This window comes from Onychomys torridus, chromosome 1, assembly GCF_903995425.1.
Source record: "Onychomys torridus chromosome 1, mOncTor1.1, whole genome shotgun sequence".
In the NCBI taxonomy this organism is placed as follows: Eukaryota; Metazoa; Chordata; class Mammalia; order Rodentia; family Cricetidae; genus Onychomys; species Onychomys torridus.
Window position 1 is genome coordinate 159,734,479 of NC_050443.1, and position 20,009 is coordinate 159,754,487.

General features: G+C 45.3%; 1 protein-coding gene across 1 annotated transcript in view; it reads right to left on the bottom strand.

Moving 5' to 3' along the window:
- Positions 1-4,276: 4,276 nt before the first annotated feature.
- The window catches only part of Pik3ap1 (phosphoinositide-3-kinase adaptor protein 1), a 116,255-nt gene continuing 100,522 nt past the window's right edge, over positions 4,277-20,009 (bottom strand). The window contains exons 15-17 of the mRNA XM_036192865.1: positions 13,889-13,959; positions 12,699-12,835; positions 4,277-5,871 (exon numbers count right to left, since the gene is read on the bottom strand). Coding sequence (XP_036048758.1) covers positions 5,814-5,871; positions 12,699-12,835; positions 13,889-13,959 — 266 coding nt within the window. The 3' untranslated portion in view covers positions 4,277-5,813. The remainder of the gene's footprint in view (positions 5,872-12,698; positions 12,836-13,888; positions 13,960-20,009) is intronic.

The following is a 20,009-nucleotide window of genomic DNA, read 5'->3' on the forward strand; positions in this document are numbered from 1 at the left end:
GCACATACCTTTAATCCTAGCATTCTGAGGCAGAGATCTGCCTGGATCTCTGTGAGTTCAAAGCCACACTGTAAACAGCCAGGCATGGTGACTCATGCCTTTAAACCCAGGAAGTGATAGCAGAAAGGTATATAAGGCATAAGGACCAGGAACTAGAGCTGGTTAAGCTTTTAGGCTTTTGAGCAGCAGTTCAGCTGAGATTCATTTGGATAAGGACACAGATGCTTCCAGTCTGAGGAAACAGGATTAGCTGAGGAATTGGTGAGGTGAGGAAGCTGTGACTTGTTCTGCTTCTCTGATCTTCCAGCATTCACCAATACCTGGCTCGAGATTTGATTTTATTAATAAGACCTTTTAAGAGTCATGCTGCATAAAATAATAAAGATATTTTCCAGACCAGGGAATGAGAATTATGACTGTCTTATTTTATCCACCTCTTCTAGGTTAACCTCATTCCCTGACACTTAGAGGGCAAAAACGCAAGTAATAAAAGCCACTGCTCGATGATAGTACATACTCTTTCTGTAACTTTTTTTTAAAGATTTATTTATTTATTATGTACACAGAAGAGAGCGCCAGATCTCATTACAGATGGTTGTGAGCCACCATGTGGGTGCTGGGAGTTGAACTCAGGTCCTCTGGAAGAGCAGTCGGTGCTCTCAACCTCTGAGCCATCTCTCCAGCCCATTCTGTAACATTTTTACTAGATCCAATTTTGTTTAAAGGGCTGAGGACCCACAAAACAAGTAAGAAAAACCACAAATTCAGTCTTTTATTCTTATTCTGGATGAACGAAATCATCAAGGTCTTAAGGTACAAATGACAATGCATCCTCTGGTTTCTTTCCTCAGTTACACTTTCCTTGGAAAGAAATTATCTTCTCAAGGCAGTTTGGTAGCACAGGCCTGTCTACCAGCATCCAGAGATAAGCCTGCACTATGAACTCAGAATGAGTTCCAGGCTAGCCAGGGCTACATAGTGAAACTCTGTCTCAAAAGACCAATTCATTCAATCAAATATGTATACATACAGACACACACACACACACACATCTTTGGTTGTGTTGAAATTGAACCCGGACTTAGGCATGCTAGACAACTACTCTATCACTGATCTACATGACAAGTCTTTGGTGTTTGGGGTGTTGATTTGTTACTTATCTGTTTTGCTAATACAGGGTCTTTCCACATAGCCTAGAACTGACCTGGACTTAACTATGTTTCCTGCCTCAGCTTCATGGAAATCCTGGGATTTACCGGCACATTGCCTCCTGGCTCCTTCAACTTCTGTTTCTTCCTTCTCCTTCATATTTCAGTCACCTCAGGAAGATGAGGGAAGGGTACTTGCTCCTTGCCAACACTACTTTTTCTGTCTAGTTGAACTTCATTATTGCTGTGAGTCCTTTCTTTAGGAAGCTATCAGTCAAAACATTCAGTTGTATGGACTGGAAAGCCAGCTTAGAGGACAAAGGTGCCCTCTACCCTGATGACCTGAGTTTGACTCCTGGGAATCACAAGGTGGAAGGAAGGAATCAACTCCCACAAATTGCCCTCCACAACTGTGCTGTGGTACAGACCCCCCCCCCCCCACCCCTCCAAAAAACCACACAAATGGAAAAAAAAAAAAAAAAAACAACCAAAACTTTAGTTTGGAGACTGAAGAGCAATTTAGGCCATTACTTTCTTTGTGTGGTTCCTAGTTCATTGTCTCTGACTCAGTTTCTTTTGGGTTTTTTTGGTTTGAGTTCTTCGAGAAAGAGTCTCCATGTAATTCCTGCTAGCCTTGGCTCACTGTGTTCTGCCTCTGCTTCTAGGATACTGGGATCGTAGGGACTCAGCCTCACACTCTGCCTTCACTCAGTTGTTGCTGTTTAATTAATCAATCTATTAAGATGATAAAAGGTAAGAAACAGCAGCTGTCACATCATATCAATAAAGCTCTTGGGCTGGAGGTTGCTCAATTGTAGAGTACTTGCACAGCATGAGGGAAGAAAGACCCTGGGTTTGATCCTGTCTCCTTGCCTTCTCCTTCTCCCCACCCCACCCCACCCCCACACCAAGATCCTGGCTACTTAAGTGGTGATGACTCCATTAGGCTGCCTCCAAGCTTCTTCAGAAGGGGTTCCCTACCTTGGCCTTGGTCTTTCAGACTTGAGGCGACCTGGAGCATTACTGAATGCACAGTTCTGTGCCTGAGAGGTGATGCAGCACGCTGCTGTGAAGTCATGATGTGAACTCCTCCGTGGGCAGCTGACTGAAATAGAAACCAAGCTTCCTGCCTGCCAAAGGAAGATTCGAGTCCTTCTACCACTTACGGTGTAGAAAGATAAAACTGTCTTCTCTTCTGTGGATTAAAAGAGCTTTGGCAGGCCAGCCTGGGAACCTTCCATTTTCTGAGAAAATTAATTCCAAGTTGTGCCTGAGAATTGTAAATCCGCCTTACAGCCTCCTACTCATCCTCTCACCGTCCTGGGAAGCCTGGTGTCTGGGAGCAGGAGTGAATAAAGACCATCTCATATTCTTAATAACTTGCTTGGAAACCAAAAAAATAATTTACATACGCACCCAAATATTTTCCAGGCAGAGTCCTCCAATTTCAGATTTAATCACTCATCTTTCTCAGAAACAAATCTGTTACTATTATTTCCTCCATGAAGCAGGTGGAACTTGCACACTATTTCCTGAAGGAGGAGCTCAGAATATCCCCTTGCTTCCCTGGTGCATGTAGGAGAGGAATCTATTTGGGCATTAGTGGGTTGGCTAGGCTAACCTTTGTGTTTGTTTTCAATTACAGAGGATCAGGAAGTAAGCATCTGCTTGATCTGTAAAATCAGTCATTAGAGTGGTCTAGATGCATGTTCTTTGTACGGCTACAGCGAAGCACAAAGGGTCATCGGCATCTGGTGCATATGTCGAATTAAATTATTTGCTGGGAAGGCCAACCTCTCGTTCACATCTAGTCTCTCAGTCTTTGTATTTGTTACTTATGTAGTTGGCTGTCTGCGCCTAAATTTTAACACAAGATGAAGGAAAGGTGCTGGCTGACTGAGTTACTGGAGGTCAGTTTGCTTCCAACTATAGTTAGGAGCAAATGTAAATGGCAGTGAACACGACTCTGGTAAAGACTTGAGGAAGGAAAGTGGTAGAAGAACTATTGTCAATGTACCAGAGAGAAGATCTGGAGACCATCTCTTCACATGCCTGCTTATACTGTAGTTCTGGTCCTCACTGTGTTAAAAAAAAAAAAAAAATCCATGGTTTCTCTCCTCTCTCTCTCTCTCTCTCTCTCTCTCTCTCTCTCTCTCTCTCTCTCTCTCTCTCTCTCTCTCTCTGACAGGGTTTCTCTGTGTAGCAGCTCTGGCTGTCCCAGAACTCACTCTGTAGACCAGGCTGGCCTCAAACTCACAGAGATCCACCTGCCTCTGCCTCCCAAGTGCTGGGATTAAAGGTGTAAGCCGCTACTGCCTGGCTCCATGTTTTTATTATATAAAATATATTCGTAAACATGTAGGTAAATACGTTGTGTGTGTAAAGAATGAATAAATACGTGCTTTGATGTGTGGTTCTTTTTCTAAGTGATAAGAATCCATTCTCACCATTAGGAACTTTCTTTGTTGACACTGTTCAGGTGTTTCATCCTGATTCTTCCTCCTCTTTCTTACACACAGCTAACCAGCCTGATGGTGCAGTGACTGCCTCCGCAGGACTCAGGACTGGCCACTCAGACCCTCATCAGGTCTGTGCCCCGTCCCAAGTGTGTCACACTCACCAGGCCCAGGTTCCTCAAAAAGCATTTTCAATTTTGTTTTCTATTTATTTTGAGACAAGAATAAAATACAATTATATATCCAAACATTGCACAAACAATGCCATGTATACAAGATGCTAATACCATTGGCTGGCCTTGCCATATTATTATTAAACTTGTTGCCAGAGTATATACATGAACCTAAGCTTGGTTTCCAAAAAGGGGCTTAAGATAGCGAGATATCAATCTTTTATCAAAATCCTCAAGATGGAGGCCATAAACAACAGAAAGACAACCACACCAATGTTGCCATTTTTTGTTCTGTTGTGTGATAGTCTCTTAGTTCTCCCAAACAAGTGACAGGAGGATTGAGGGAGCACATTTGCAAAACGATCACCGTGTTCCAGGTTCTCCATGGGATACTTTGTGAAAATGTTCTCGCGTGGTGGACATGATCAATGGTTGGTTTTACACACAACAACACAAAGGTCCCCCAGAAGTTAGGCTCAGGAAGTGTTCGACTGAGGAATGAGATTGAAGAAGAACCTTTAATTATGAGAAAAGGACCCAGTAAGAATACACTGGAACAGATCAATAATCATAACATCTATGTGGAATTGGACAATGATTTCATGAGAAATAACCATATTACCTGTACCTTTTACAAAGAAATGCTTCTGATAAGTTTGTTGTGTGCAGAGGTGAGATTAAGAATCTATGATTTGAAGGTAGATTTATAGAACAGAAACTCACAATTCATAGCATGGCTACAGTTCTCTGCTCTCTGCACATATTGACCAGGCCTAACGGTAACTGTACATAGTAACAGTAGTAAGTCTGAGAGAAAATATTTTAACCTTTTTCTCCCACCACTTCTGGCTCCTCAAGAGAGAAAAAGTCAAGGGTCCTTCTCTTTCTTTATGGCCAGAACTATGAAGGCCACAGACTTATAAATGGGATACCTAGTACCTCAAGCTTCTGGTTCTGGCCGTTTTCAGTGGTTTCCTAGCAACATGACTAGTTTGACAACATACTGAGGTATAAATGCCAAAAATGAAAGCAGTACCTGGTAGTCCCATACCTGAGTGATATGCAAGGGGGAAACTTCTGGAAGGCCGGTTGATGGTCAGGTATGCTTCTATTTCTACACTGGGGAGCTTTTAAAAGAGACAGAATGTGGTGACAGGCTGGGGAGATGGGGCACTAGTAAAGTGCTTGCTGTTCAAGCATGAGGACCTGAGTTCAGATTCCCAACATTCACACAGATGTCAAGGGGGCACAGATTTCAGCACCAGGAGAGTGGAGACAGAGGGTCCCAGGGGCAAGCTAAACTAGCTGTGTCAGTAATCTCTGAGTCCAGTTGAGAGACTCTGCCTCAGTGAACAGATGGAGAGGGATTGGTGAAGACATCTGCCCCTGGTCTCCACAGACATACAAACATACACATACACATGTAAGAGGGGGGAAAAGTGTGATGACATAGAACCATCTGCCTTCTCTTAGTTCCATACTTCTGGGGGACCTCAGATGCCAACAGTGGGAAAGGAATCCGGTTTAACCCCTTTCTAAAATCATTTGAAACCTTTTGTTATGTGACCAGCCCCAGCACATACATAGAAATGTGGAAGAACTACTTCAAAGTTGGGCCACTTATTTTTCTGGAAGTGCTACAATCCTTCCTAGAAACTAGGCTGGCCTAGCAGGTATGAATGAATTAATCCATGTTTACTACAACACATTCATTTGTTAAGTGCATTTCCATCCATCCTGTTAGGCTCCTGGATAGGATATGAGAGGTAAGTATTTTTAATAAAGTCTTCATCCTTTTGGCAAACAAGAACGTGAACCAGTATCCTTGGCGACATTAAACGAAGTCTTTAGTCTCAGATTTCACCACGCCTTAATGTCTTCAAGGAACACCCAAACCAGCAGGGCTGCAACATCAGCAGTGTTGGTGGCTGTCAAGGTCCCTAGTCATGCAGAATACTCAAGAGGAGGACTTTATCAACAGGCTGAAAATTGCAAGTCTTTAAAGTCCTGAAGTAGGCTGGATTTAGGAGGTGAAATCAGCGACCTCTGGGGGGAACTGGTGGAGGAGGATGGAAGGGCTCCCTGGTTGGAGGCCTGCAAAGAAAGATAAAGCAACTCTCAAAAATTGACCAAATCAAAGCATTCTTGGGTATCCACAACTTGTGGCTACTTTGAAGAGCTATGCAAAAGACACCTCGTTTAGTTAAGGAGTCAAGACACACTACAGATGTCTGTTTGACATAGATGTCATAGTTTCTAGTCCCTGAACATAAGGATCACCAGTGGAGCTAGTGACAAATGCCAATTCCCAGGCTCCAGCCCCATTCATCACAATTTCTTGAGCTCAGTATAAAAGCTTTTCAACAGTATCCATATGGCAAAGCCCTTGGTTAACTAAGTCTTTTATTTTCTGTTGCTTGTTCACCCTTGGGCTTGTTGACCCTGGAGGGACTGCATTTCTCTCAGATAACTAATGCCCCAATCGCCTCCTTGGGACCACTATCAATTTGCCCTTATCATCCCAGGGTCAGGTCCCAGACAAACAGAGACAGTCCCACTGCTTCAGCACCTATTACAATTATCCAAACTAGGGATCCCAGGTCTATTTGACTCTCGCTACTCACTGTTTCTCATGAGAACCACAATGAAAAGCTCATGTCCATGCCTGACATTTGTCCTCTCTGCCTCCTGACCAATATGCATGTGTCCCAAGAATGAACCCCAATGGTGTGGTGCCCCCCTGCTCCAGAGAACCATGAATCCAGCAAACTATGTTTTCAATAGCAGCTGTCTCCTGTTCTGTTGACTTTGTTGTACCTAAATAGCAATAGAGTCTAGATGTTAAAATGCCAGTCATTCCAATAGGCAGCTTGGGTAGAGACTCACTATCATAGTGAAGCCAGCTGAGAGAGGGACAGAGAATGCCAATGCCAGCTTCTCACTTCCTCATTGGATCATTAAGGGTTGTTCCAACTGTGTGCGTGCCCACCTAAAAGCCCCTCTTCATGTTCTTTTCATGTTCTTCTGCTTGGATTTTTGTAAAGTCCTAAGTGACACTCCAAGTAGACCAGGGTGGGTCTATTTACAGATCGGTTCAATGATTGCAGATGGTATTTCTACGTGTGTGCTGTAAAACCAATATTTAATCTCCAGGAAGCAAATCAATACATCCAGAAAGAAAGCTTTGTTGGGTGCTGTAATTGAACTATGTAACCCTGGAACTGCATAGTCCATGACTGAATGAATCTGTGAGTAAATATTTGCTAAAGGCCTCCTGAACACCGCTTTTGAACAGGTCAAGGAAATGACAAGCGTTGGAAATGGCAGGGCTGTCTCAGGAACAAGAGAGGGAGTCAGACATGGCAAAGAATAACCACAGATGTCCACAGGAGGCCTGCTCTGGTCCCCAGGAGTAGAGGGGTTTGTCACTGAATTGCTGGGATTTATCCAGTGAAAACAAAACAATGTGTCCTTCCACCTCCCAGTCTCCTGTCCTATGAACTATGGGTCAGGCCATACCACTTAAGCAAGTTTAGGTAGTTCCTTCCTTTCTACAAAATTTGCCCACAATTCACACTCCTGTGTGTGGCAAACAGCAGGTAAGAGCATGGGTCTGGTTATCAAGACACACTGCATATGTATGCATGAGAAAGACAAGGGGCAAAATCGGAAGGCTGTACTGTTTGATAGGCTCAGCTCAGGCCTTAAGGGACAGCTAAGTATGGATATTAACATACACCTCTCTCTCTCTCTCTCTCTCTCTCTCTCTCTCTCTCTCTCTCTCTCTCTCTGTCTGTGTGTGTGTGTGTGTGTGTGTGTGTGTGTGTGTGTGAAAAATTGAACTTGAATGACCCTGTTTTCTCATCTGCCCAATCAAGATACGTGAACACTTAAGAGATGACTTGGAAATTAGTCGGCAGCTCTGTGTCTGGCCTAGAGTAGGTGCTCAGAAAGTAGAATCTCACTACAAAGATAAATGGTCTAGTCTTAGACCTTGCCCTGTGAACCTTTCAGTCTGTCTTCCTCTATGAGACAGTCCCTAGTCCCTCTGGTCCTTTCTCTCATCTTGCTGTTGCATTGACACACCTGCAAGCACATCAATTTAGTTTCATTCTCATGGACAGCTCCAGCAAAAGATCAGAAGCCCTGTCTCAGGGAGATGAATTCATGACAACAGGTTTACCAGACCATGGAAATGGAAGGATATTATGTCCAAACCGGGAGTGGTCTGTGCAGAGACTGCCTTCTCAGATGCCAAGAAGCCAAAACTGGAGACACCTGCACACTGGCTACTTTTATCCAGGGTGAGTTTTCACTGGTGATGAGTTTGGCTCAGGAACCCAGCAACCCTGATGATGGCGGTGTTCTTTGAAAGCGGGGCTTCAGCAGGTATGCCTTCATGTGCCTGTACATACCATCTAATGTAACTTTCAAATTCCCTAGCAGTTAACTGGTTTTTTTTTTTTTATTTTGTTTTGTTTTTTTGGTTTTTTGTTGTTGTTGTTGTTGTTGTTTGTTTTTGCTTTGTTTTGTTTTGAAACAGCCTCTTATTACATAGATGAGGCCAGCCTCAAAACTCTGACAATCCTCCTGCCTCAGCCTCCATAGTGCTGGGATTTACAGGCACCACACCTGCCTTGATGGCTAATTGCGCAAGAGCTTAGCAAGTCCAACCCAAGCAATACCACTCACTCTCTTTACATATCAAGTATTTATTAAGTTCCCAATATGTGTCTGTTACTATGCCAGACATGGAGTAGAACAGAAAAATATCCAATAAAAAGAAATGTCTATGTCTGAGGAGATAGCCAATTGATTTAAGCACTTGCCATGCAAGTGTGAGGGTCTGAGCTGAATCCCACGTGAAAACCCAGGCATGTCATGGTGGGGTGCTTGTAATCAAAGTGCTGGGGAGACAGAGACAGAGGGACCCCTGCAGCTTGCTGGCCACTCAGCCCAGCCTACTGTTCAAGCTCCAGGCCAAAGAGAGACCTCATCTAAAAAATAAAAAGGAACAAAAACAAAACAAGGACCCTAAGATCATCCTCAGAGGAGTGCACATAATCGCTGCTCTCACAGAGGTCGCTATTCTTTTGAGGAAACATAAACAACGTTTGTGATATGGGATGGACTAGACTAGAGAACCCAAAGTAGAAGAGTCACACAGTGTGGGGCTGTCAGCAAAGGCTTCCTAGAAGGATGCACAGAAAATGGCAGGGAGTAGAGAGAGAACCTTCCGAAGAAAGGAAGAAATTGTGCTGGAGAAATAGTGCATCCTGAGAACATCTGAGCAGTGGAAGATGGATGATCACAGGAGAAGGAAGCAACTTGCGGCTCAACAGGGCCAGGACACACTAAAACCCACAGAATCCAATTCTGAAGTTCCTAGAGGAAATGGCATCATCACCTGCTGCTGTTCTAGAAAGTGCACCTGATTACAGTGTGGAGGAGGGCCCCCCAGAGCAGTGAGATAAGTGTGGGTCTCGAGGATGAACCAGACACTGGCAGATGGGAAGGGGAAGCACGTCTGGTTGCTGAAAGAGCAGCAGAATGGACACTGCCTAGAGAGACACTGGATGTGGCACTGTGAGGAAGCTCCAAATGGATTCCCATGGTTGGGACTTGGGAAAGGAGGAGATGATGTCTCTGCCCCAGGCTTCGGAACTCATGAGGAAGTTGCTTGGAGTAGAAAGTGGAGGGTGGCTTGGTGAGTCTGATACTCGGCTGTATCGGAGACACCCATGGGACACGTGAGTTCAGGTCCCCAGCCAACAGCAGGAAGCAGAAAGTGGAGAAAGTGGAGGCTGTCTACCAGCAGCAACTGAGTCTCTGTGAACAGCCAGTGAAATCTACAGAAGAACTGGACAAAGCTAGGGTCATGTGGAACTGAGGTTGTACCAGAGAGAGGAGAAAGTTGAGGAGAACGTGGGATTACAGGTTCTCAGAGAGCAACTGGGCACATGTAGCCAGCCTCCCTTGTGTCTATCAGCAGGTCAGCCATTCAGGACAGTCAGAGAGGGACTCACTCTATTCTCTGCTCAAAGACCGCCTCACTTTTATCCTGAAACCTGCATACATCCTCATAATGCAAGCACAGACTTGCAGATCCTTTTCAAACCAAAAATGCACACAAGTCTTGAGTTCTGTTAATTGCAGGTCTCCACAAACACCGTTTGTTCGGCAAAGTGTTTTAGTCCTGTGCTCACCCTATCTTTATCACAGCACGCTTCCCGGCTCCCAGACAACCCATCTCCCATCTCTTCTCATACAATTGCCATCTTTTCATTTCTGAGAGCAGTTTCCCTGCCTGTGCTCCTTTTCTCTTCCATTAGCAACAATCTCGACGACAATGACAAAACCCCGCATGAGCCTACGGCTCCGTTTTCAATCAGACAAGCGGCTCCAGCGTTCTCAACCTTCAGGGATGCAAAAGTCTTGGATCTTGGCTCTCCTCCCTTCTGGCACCTAGATTTTCTTGGCCAGGTGTAACAGAATGACTAGAAAGCCAAATCTGTCAACCAGAGCATCTCTCTACCCATTTCCTAGCCTCAGCCTCTACACCTGTGATAATTCTAAAACAGACTTTGGAGAACATTAAGTAAGTAATGCACTTAGTGTGCTTGACAGCAACACTGCCACAGAGTAAGCAGTCATTAAAGAATAACATTTATTACCGTAATCACTCCTGCAAAGCACCGCCCCCCTCCACACACACACCAAATACATAGTAACTTTCTAACTCAGGCACAGGCTTGAGCCATCACATGCATCCCTTCTGGGAGTAGGACTATCTAATGTGTGTCTGCCAGGCTGTGCCAGGGAAACATGCCTATGATTGCAGCGCAGGCTGGGGCTGTCAGATGTTCATGCAGCAGGTGTCAGCCACTGGGAATGTCGCTGGGAGCAGCTGGAGAGGCAGTAACTAGCACAGGCAGAAATGGAGAGAGATTGAGAGGCACAGAACACCAGAGAGAAGGCCTTTGTGTTGTACTTTTCTCAGCAAATCCCACAGATGAGCTTTGTTTACATTTCAATATGCAAAAAACCCTTCCTCTTTTCTCACACACTGTATCTTAACTATCAAAGAATGAACCCCCTAGGATAAGCCTGGGCTTCACGTCCAAGCCCTCCTTTGTGCATGTCAGCTCTACTAGCCCGCTTGAACCATGTTTTCGGTTACTACTCCACAGACCACAAAGAATGTTCCTCCCGAGGCCCCTATACCAACTAAACCCAATAGTACATAAGAGCCCAATAAGTGAGTCTCACAAGTCTGGGTTCATCTTCAAAACCCCAGATGTCTGCTCCTCTCCTGTACAAACGTATCCTCATATTCCTCATCTCTCACCACAGGCCAAGGACTCACTCACCCCTCACAACTCCATGAGGAAGTTCAATTAGTGACTCCATTTTATAGAGGTACACAAAAGTTAAATAGCTCATCCAAGCTCATGAGTGATAGCAGGACACTTAACCCCATGAGAGTGGTCCAGAGCCTAGCTCACCCCTAGACCAGCCTGGTTTTTGCCTTCATTTTTACTTCTAACTTTATCTTCTGTTCCTGAGAAGCCCAGAACCCTCAATACATCTGAGGGAATTCAATACTATGAGCTGAATTCTAGACAGACAGATATAAATTATTCAGGGGTCCGAGGAGACAGTTCATTTGTTAAAGCACTTGCCATGCAAGCATTGGGAACTGAGTTTGGATCACTAGCATCCCTAAAAAACCTGGGCATGGCCACACGCATCTGTAATCCCAGCAGGAGAGGCAAACAAGGACCCTGAGCGTTTGCCAGCCAGCCAGTATAGCCAATCTCTAAGCTCTAGGTTCGGTGAAAAAGACATTCACACACAAATATGTACATACATACACACATATGAATAAAAAACTAAAATTTGTTTTAGAAGCTGGAGAGATGGCTAAGCAGCTAAGAGTACTTGCTTTTCTTCTAGAGGACCCAAATTTCCTTCTCAGCACTCATATTGAGTGGCTCACAACCACCTGTAACTCCAGTTCCAGGGGAACAATACCATCTTCTGGCTTCCATGGGTACCTGTATATATGTGGTGCTTCACACAGAGAGACACATGCATAGACAGAAATGAAAAAAATTAAAACATAAAACTAAAAAAAAAATTATTTTAAAAGCTGATAGTTATACTCACGTCACACTTTAAAGTGTGAGCAACTAAGCTGGGCATGGTGGTTCATGCCCATAATCCTAACCTTCAGGAAGCTCAGGCAGGAGGATTGACAGTTGGAGACTAGCCTGGGTCACATAGTGAGACCCCATCTTAAAAAATCAAGAGCAGGGTGCTGGAGAGATGGTTCAGCAGATAAGAATAGTTGTTGCTCTTCCAGAGGACCTGTGTTTGGTTCACAGCACCACAACTCTCTGTAACCCCAGCTCCGGGAGATCCAGTGTCTCTGGCCTCTCTCGAGTCCATGTGCACATACCCACATGCAGATACACATACCTACACCTGATTTAAAAATATATAAATAAGTAGCTGGGTGGTGGGGGAGCACGTCTTTAATCCCAGAGGCAGGCAGATCTCTGTGTGTTCGAGGCCAGCCTGGTCTATAGAGCAAGTTCCAGAACAGGCTCCAAAGCTACACAGAGAAATCCTGTCTCAAAAACAAACAAAAACAAAAACCCAAAAAAAACCAAAATAAATAAATAAAATAAATCCTGCTCTAAAATCAATGCCAAAAGAAGCAAACAAAAAGTTATGGTGTACTGATATTTGCAACAGAATAAAATGTCACTTTTTACTGAAGAGACCACGCTGAAGTATGTCAACTACAGGCATTTCCATTAGCTCTGTCCTCATTCTTTGGTTTAGATGGTCCTAAATCCTCTTCTCCATTACAGTTAAGAAAGTGAGAAGAAAAGGTGACATCACTTCAGTGTTACCTCTGTGAAGCAGCTCGAGGAGGCACCCTGGGGGGCCTCTCAAGGGTCACAATGGGTGCTCCGGTCACAACTGGTGCTCCGTCCACTTGGGTAGGACCTGGGCTACGACTTCGAGTAATTTCAGGGACTTCATTATCCTATAGCGTGCAAGATGAGAAGCAAAGGTGGTTATCACAGAAGACACATCAACAGACATAGCTGGACCCCGAGGGATAGCCCCACCATCGTTAGGCTGTTCCCAAACCGGGAGCCAACCCAGTGCCAATGGTAGTTTTCTGCATCCTTCTGGTGTAGTCTAGGAACACAGCTTTACCCAGGTTGTCACAAATTGCCTAAACTCAAAATCCTTGCTTCTCTAAGTATGGTCTGCTGTCTGCTGATACCGCCTGCAAGTTTACAGGAGTGCCCTCCCTAAGACCCATTCTCCGGAGTCTTCAGTGTTAGTGGTGACCCACGTGACCCCTTGGGCTCAAACCAGACACTGGGTCAGCAGGTCAAGACAGTCAACTTGCAACGTGGCCTTCCCCTAGAGCCGCTGAACCTCTCAGCTCAGGAGACTCCTGGCTGTCTGGAGACCGTGCCACCATCCATGCAGAAATGCAGGAAAGGCCAGTGTACAGAGAGGGATGAAATCAGAGACCAAATACCCTAGACCCTGGGACATACAGGACAATCCCATGGCTCCATGTAGCATGACACAGGCTCCTGATCTAGGCCCAGCAGGATACTGCCCCCGGAACCCCAAACTCTCCCACAGTTCCTTCCTACAGACACCTGCTTCTGATTTCAGTAGTCTGGGTAGATTTATCTATCTCTACCCATGCTCCCCCTTCCTCACTTTCCTTCCTTTATACTGAAGCAAAATCCATATAGCCATAGGTCAACCATTACAAAGTAAAATGGCTTTGGCACATTCATAGTTTTATGCAGCCACCACCTCTATCTAGTCTCAAAACATTATCCTCACCTGCAAGGAAAACCCCAAGTTCATTAAGCAGTTCTCCCATTCCCTCTGCCCTCCAGCCCTGCTGGCCACCAACCCTCACTGTGTCCCTCTGGATTTTCCCAGTCCACGTTATTTCATGTGAACAGCATCCTGCAACGTGTGACCTTTCCCCCATAGATTCCTCTCTCTTGTGATCAAATGACCCCTGAGACCAGACAGACAGAGTGGAAGTCCAGACTCTCACCTCATTGTCACCCTCCATCCCACTGCTCACGCTGAGGAGGCTCCGTGTGCTCGATCGGTTACTCGTGCTGCCTAAAGGGCAGAAACAACATCAGCCGGACTGTGGATTCTCTCAGGAGAAAACGAGATGCGGAGCTGCAGCTTTAAGTTATTTATAGTGATAGAAACAGTACACAAACCACGAGGACAAGAGGCTGCAAAGTGTAACCACCTTAAGCCGTTTCATTAGAGTTCAGTTTTCCTGCCAGCATCACACAGAATGGTTTGCTTTCTGATGACCACTTTGGGCTTAATAGCTACCATTTACCCAGGACTTACCGCACGCGGAGTGCTTTCCAGAGCATGATTGCCGTTTAATCCCTTTGAAAATCCTATTTGATATTAGAGCTTTGATCTGACAGACACAGAAGCGGAGGTACTCGGGGTCTCAGTTGCTCTAAATCTGCAAGCTGGTTTTGTTACCATGGTCTTGCTGCTTAATTAAGAATTACAGGACAGGGGTGTATGCAGCACACAGATGCACCTTCGAATAAGAGATTACATGCCAACACCAAACAAAAGGCATGGCTGTGGGTGTGGCTCAGTGGTAAAGTTTTGCTAGCATGCACAAGGTCCTGGGTCCAATCCTCAGAACTACAAAAACAGAAATACACAGTGCAAATTCAAAAGTATAATTTACACTCGAAGTAGGAATTCTGTGTGAAAACCTTTTCAGTAAGGAATTTATTACCTGTATTGTTAAAATAGCACTAGCCCATAGAACTTTCTGGAAATGTGTGTTATTCAATGTGATAGCCAGTGTAAAATCAGGTAGAACTAAGAAGATGAATTTTAAGATTTAAGTTTGTGTTTTGAGGTAGAGTCTCATTGCCTAATCGTGACTGGCATGGAGCTTGCTGTGTATGTAGACAAGGCTGGCCCTGAACTTGTGGCCATCCTCCTGTTTCTGTTTCCCAAAAGCTGAGCTTACAAGTGTGTGTTATTGAAGGAAAATTTTTTAAAAATAATTATTTTTATTTTATGAGTGTGTTTGTCAGCTTGTATGTCTGTGCACCATGTGCATGCCCGTTGTCCACAGAGGCCAGAAGATGGTGTCAGAACCCCTGAAAATTAAGTTATAGATAGCTGTGAACTGTCACATGGGTGCTAGGAACTGGACCTGGGTCCTCTCCAGAAGTAGCAAGTGCTATTAACTGAAGAGTCATCTTTCCAGCCCCAGATTTAAAAACATTTTATTAGATTTATTCATCTTATTTTATGTGTGACTGTTTTGTCTGCATTCTATGTATATACCACATGTGTGCCTAGTGCTCACAAGGTCAGAAGAGGGGATTGGATCCCCTGAAACTGGAGTTACAGATGACTAGGAACTACCATGTGGTGCTGGGAATTGAACCCTCAACAAGTGTTCAAGATCACTGATCCATCTCTCCAGCCCTCAACGCAGATTTTTAAATCTGTCAAAATATTTCTCTAACCCAGGGGATTTGGTTTGTTCTTTAGGAACATGTGACCCAGTCTCTTTCTATTCAATTTACTTTCATAACCCTGCTCACCCACCAAAATGTTCTTTCTTCCCCTCCTCCAGCTAACTGCTGCCCCCAAGGCTCAAACCTCCTCAGAACCCATGCTTGGAACAAATGCTATCAAAACTCTCCAGATTCCCCAACTAGAAACAATCCTCGAGCTTCTGGGTCCCCATGCCCTGTGCCCAAGCTTCCAAGTGTCATCTATTTATTATCTCCACAGTCTCCACAGGGAACCCCACAGTGTTCCGAAGATTCTGCATCAGCAAGAAGTAAAAGTCATCATAGGCACCGGTTCCATGACTGGAAATTCACACTCATCAGCTCCCACTATCCCTTCCCTTGGCATTTCTAAACCTATAACCACAATATTTGCCTCTAAACCTCAGCCCCCTGATATTACCTCCCCTCTGGGCTCATGACTGACCCATAGTTCCCTAGGCTACACAGTTGGTAGCCCTCTCTGGTCTTGGCCCCATACTCTGCTCTCATGGCAGGGGGAGGGAGACAGTGCTGCATCTCTGTCATCAGGGAAGAAGGCTCAGACTAGCATCTAACTCATGCTATTTTTGTGTTTTCCTCCATTACAAGCCTCAACCTACAGGATCTGGTTCTTTTTATCTTTCTGTCTTAGGTGAGTATATAAGAGAGAGGGGGAAAAATGGCCATATGACCCTTGGGCCAGGTAATCTACAAGAAGGTCAACAGTGTTCCACAATCAAGCTTTTGTTCCCTTAAACATATCACTAATTACTGGGTCTTAATTACTTAGTTATAACCAGGTTTAACCTGCAATTGCCTTTCTGTGGATCCCAAGAGATGACAGCTGTGTCATAATAAAAATAGTGGCACTTGCAGGGTGTGACTCCAGGGTAAAGGGCAGCTGGTAGCTCTGAGTCTGGCTTCCCCCACTCTCCCTCCCTGCCAATGAACTAGCTCTATTTGGAAGATGGTGCTTCCCCTGGGTAATAGCACAGTCAAATCTGGATATGAATCCCAGATCCTCTGCTCAGTTGCCAGAAGACTCAAGGCATGTTTTCTAGCCCCTCACTGTTACCTAGAAACTACAAGCTTTACAGTCTTGGATGCACTAGGTCACACAGGGATGGGGCTGGCAAAGAGCAACCGTCTGATAGAAGCTGGCATCCTCGTGGTCTTTAATTTTAAGGCAGTACACTCATCTTTAGTGACACCACACACGCACAGTGAACATCACCCCCATCAGTGCCCATGCCTTTGAGTGCCCTCCACTCTTACTCCAGACTCAGCCACCCAACCTGCTTTAGCCAATAGAACATTAGCACATGTGACAAAAGGCAGAGCTTGACAGGCTCTTGCACGATGGGCTTGTCCTCTCTTCCCAGATTCCCTCGCTGTGTAAGAAGTCCAGGCTGCTGAGCTAAAGGTCATGCGGAGTAAGGCCTTGGAGAATATGTCCCAGCTGATCACTTGCTCACTGAATGTGGAGAAAGTGTAGGGAAAAGGAGCTGGCTAAAGAAACCCACCGTGACCCTGGAGCCCAGAATTAGGGAAGGATGGCTCAGATAAAGCCAGTGAGAGAAATACAGTTTAGCTCAGATCAGAGCTATCTCTGCCCTTGTCCAATTGACTTGTGAAACCAACCAATCACAGAGCAGGATAGTAGAACCGGGCCGGAGTTGACTCCACCCCTAGACTTCCCGTAAAAACCGCCCAGCCCAGTCAGTTAAAAAGGAAGGCTGTTCTCTCCACCCTGGTAGAGGCAGCTACTCTCCTGGACTCCTCCTTCCCAAATAAACCTCTTCCTCAAAAGAGTATTGGGTGAAGACCTTCATTGACTGGTGAGCAGAAGAACCTTGCTGGGACATCCCATGGTGGATTGAGCAAGGGGGAGCTGAACAGAAGAACCTTGCTAAGACGTCCTATAGTGGACTGAGCAAGAGTGAGCTGGTAACACTGAGCTGGAGATTGTGGCTCTCCAGGAGAGGAGCAGGATTGTTGTGTCCTGTGGGAAGACCATCCCCATCACACCAGGTATATCCTGTCTTTCCCAAAGTGTCAGGATTCCCTGACTTTCCCTAAGACTCAAGATACCCTGACTTTCCCAGAGTCAGGATACCCTACCTTGCTGAAGCAGTTTCAGGCCTGACTCTCCCGAGAAGTCAGGAAAATTTCCTTTCCAGGGTTGGGCTGTTTCTTTGCAGCCCCAGCTGTCAGAGTTGTGCTAAACAGCTCCAGGTGTCCAGGACACCTTCAGGGCAGAGCTCTTGTTCTGGGTAGCTCGAGGTGTCCGGGCTACGTCGCCTTCCAGGGCTGAACTGTCTCCTTGCAGTTTTAGCCATCACAGCTGTGCTACACAGCTCCAGGTGTCCGGGACACCTTCAGGGTAGAGCTGTTGTTCTAGGCAGCTCGAGGTGTCCGGGCTACCTCGCCCTCCAGGGCTGAACTGTCTCCTTGCAGTTTCAGCCATCAATTTACTAACATTTTGGTGCCAAAACCCAGGACACCAAACCCACAGAGTTGCAAAACGTGCAATTTACTAACAATTTGGTGCTGAAACCTGGGATGCCAAACCCAGAGTTTTTGCAGTTCACTAACAGAAGGCACAAGCCATTCCTTCTGGAGTTGTGCCCAGGTTGTGGGATTGGGCATAAATAAATGGTTGTCTTTTGAGCAGCTAAGTTTGACATGGGTTGTTACACAGCAGAAACTACCCCAAGAACCAGCCCTGATCCATAGCCACAAAGGTGAGTGTAAGCCTTTGGTCTGGCATTAACTAGCACTTCCTAGCCCCACAAGCTAGCCACTTTTGGGCAACAACTCACTTGGTCCACCCTGTCCTCACTGTAGGCTATCCCGAAGTGAAACACACAGAGAACAACTTTCCAATCGCAGCACCTCACACCAAAAAACCAAAACCAACCAACCAAACAAACAAACAAGCACTTCCTATTTGTCTTTAAGATTTCCCAACTACGGCTCCCTTTTGTCATGGGGAGCAGAACCCCCATAAGAGCAGGTTCTGGCACTTCTCTCCTCCCCCATGTGCCTCTAGCTTCTTCTGCAGCCTGTGATCCCTGGGAATCCTCTCCTGCTAATATCAGAGTTGATGGGATTCTCAAGTTGCCTTTGGCACAATCTTTAGGCATACATTACTGCCCCCATTGTGTGTGGGGACATTTTCTTCTTGTCCAGTCTACATCCCCATGTAGTCACATGACAGGCTTTGGATGTGTTTCCACAGGTCAAGGTGTGAGGATTATTAATTAGGTAAAGGAGACAAGCTGGATTCTACTGTCACCTTTACTGTGTAACCTTTAGCAAAAGAATTTCCCTCTCAGGGAAAAAAATCTATATAATGAGGAGTCTTGACTTGTGTCCTTGGGTGAGCAAAATTGTGCATGTGTGAATGTATAGGTGTTTGTGGGTATGTGTGCATGTATGTGATTCGTATGTGGAAGGGTCCAGACAGACAGGTTTTTTCTGGGAAACAGATCCAGAACACACAGTGAATTTTCAAGGAGGCTGTGATGTAAAAAAAAAAAAAAAAAAAAAAAAAAAGATGACAAGTGGTTTGGATAGTCTGGTAACCTACTTTCATTTGTGGATTCTCTGCCTGACTTCTAAGGAGACCTGAGTCCTGAAATCTTCTGTCTTTCATCACTTTTTCAATTGTTTTGGTAACAGTGAAGTCAAGGCAGACAAGATATTCAATGTATGGTGCTCGTGAAGCCTGCATGTCAGCCAATGCAGCCCAGGATACAGAAACAGAGTCCGGTGCCCTGCAGTCTGCACAGGTCTCATTTGCCACAATCAGACGCCCATTCATGCTTCCTCACCAAAACAAAGATGCATCCTAATTAATCCTGAGCCACCCGGGCAGAAGTTGGACTTCTCAAATTGGAGTCTATTGTTGTCTACAGCTCTGATGAGATGCCCTTGGCCTCCCCTTAGCACAGCTGGGGAAGAAGCAGGGACAACAGTGAAGATTTCTGGCTTGGCTCCAGACCAGGTTCAAATCCCAGCCCAGCTCAGCTCTATTAGATACAACCTGGGACAAGGCACTAAGCCTGAACACTTCCTCCTCAGCAAAAAGAGGTCATGAATTTACACTGTAGAGGTTTTGTGGTCATTAAATGATCGATGAAGACAATTCACTTTCGGTAAATGCCCAATCAATGTTAAGAATTATTATAAGGCAAGAGAGAAAGATGGAAAATTAAGGAACATGAGGAGCAGTGCTGGGCTGCATCTCCGCACCTCTGCTGACAACCACTAGGTTCAGCTATCTATAAAAAGAACGTACTCTTAAGAATTATCACAGGCTGGAGAGATGTCTCAATGGTTGAGGGCTGCTCTTCCAGAGGTCCTGAGTTCAATTCCCAGCAACCACATGGTGGTTCACAGCCATCTACAATGAGATCTGGTGCCCTCTTCTGGCCTGCAGGCATACATGCAGGCAGAACATTGTATATGTAATAAATAAATCATAAAAAAAAAAATTATCACACCATTGGGCAAATGCCACAGGCCAACAAGTCTACATACTTCACACCTGTCCAAACCAAATCAGGTCTCAGTTGAGATCTTGGGCTCCTAAAGTGTTTGCCAAGCCGG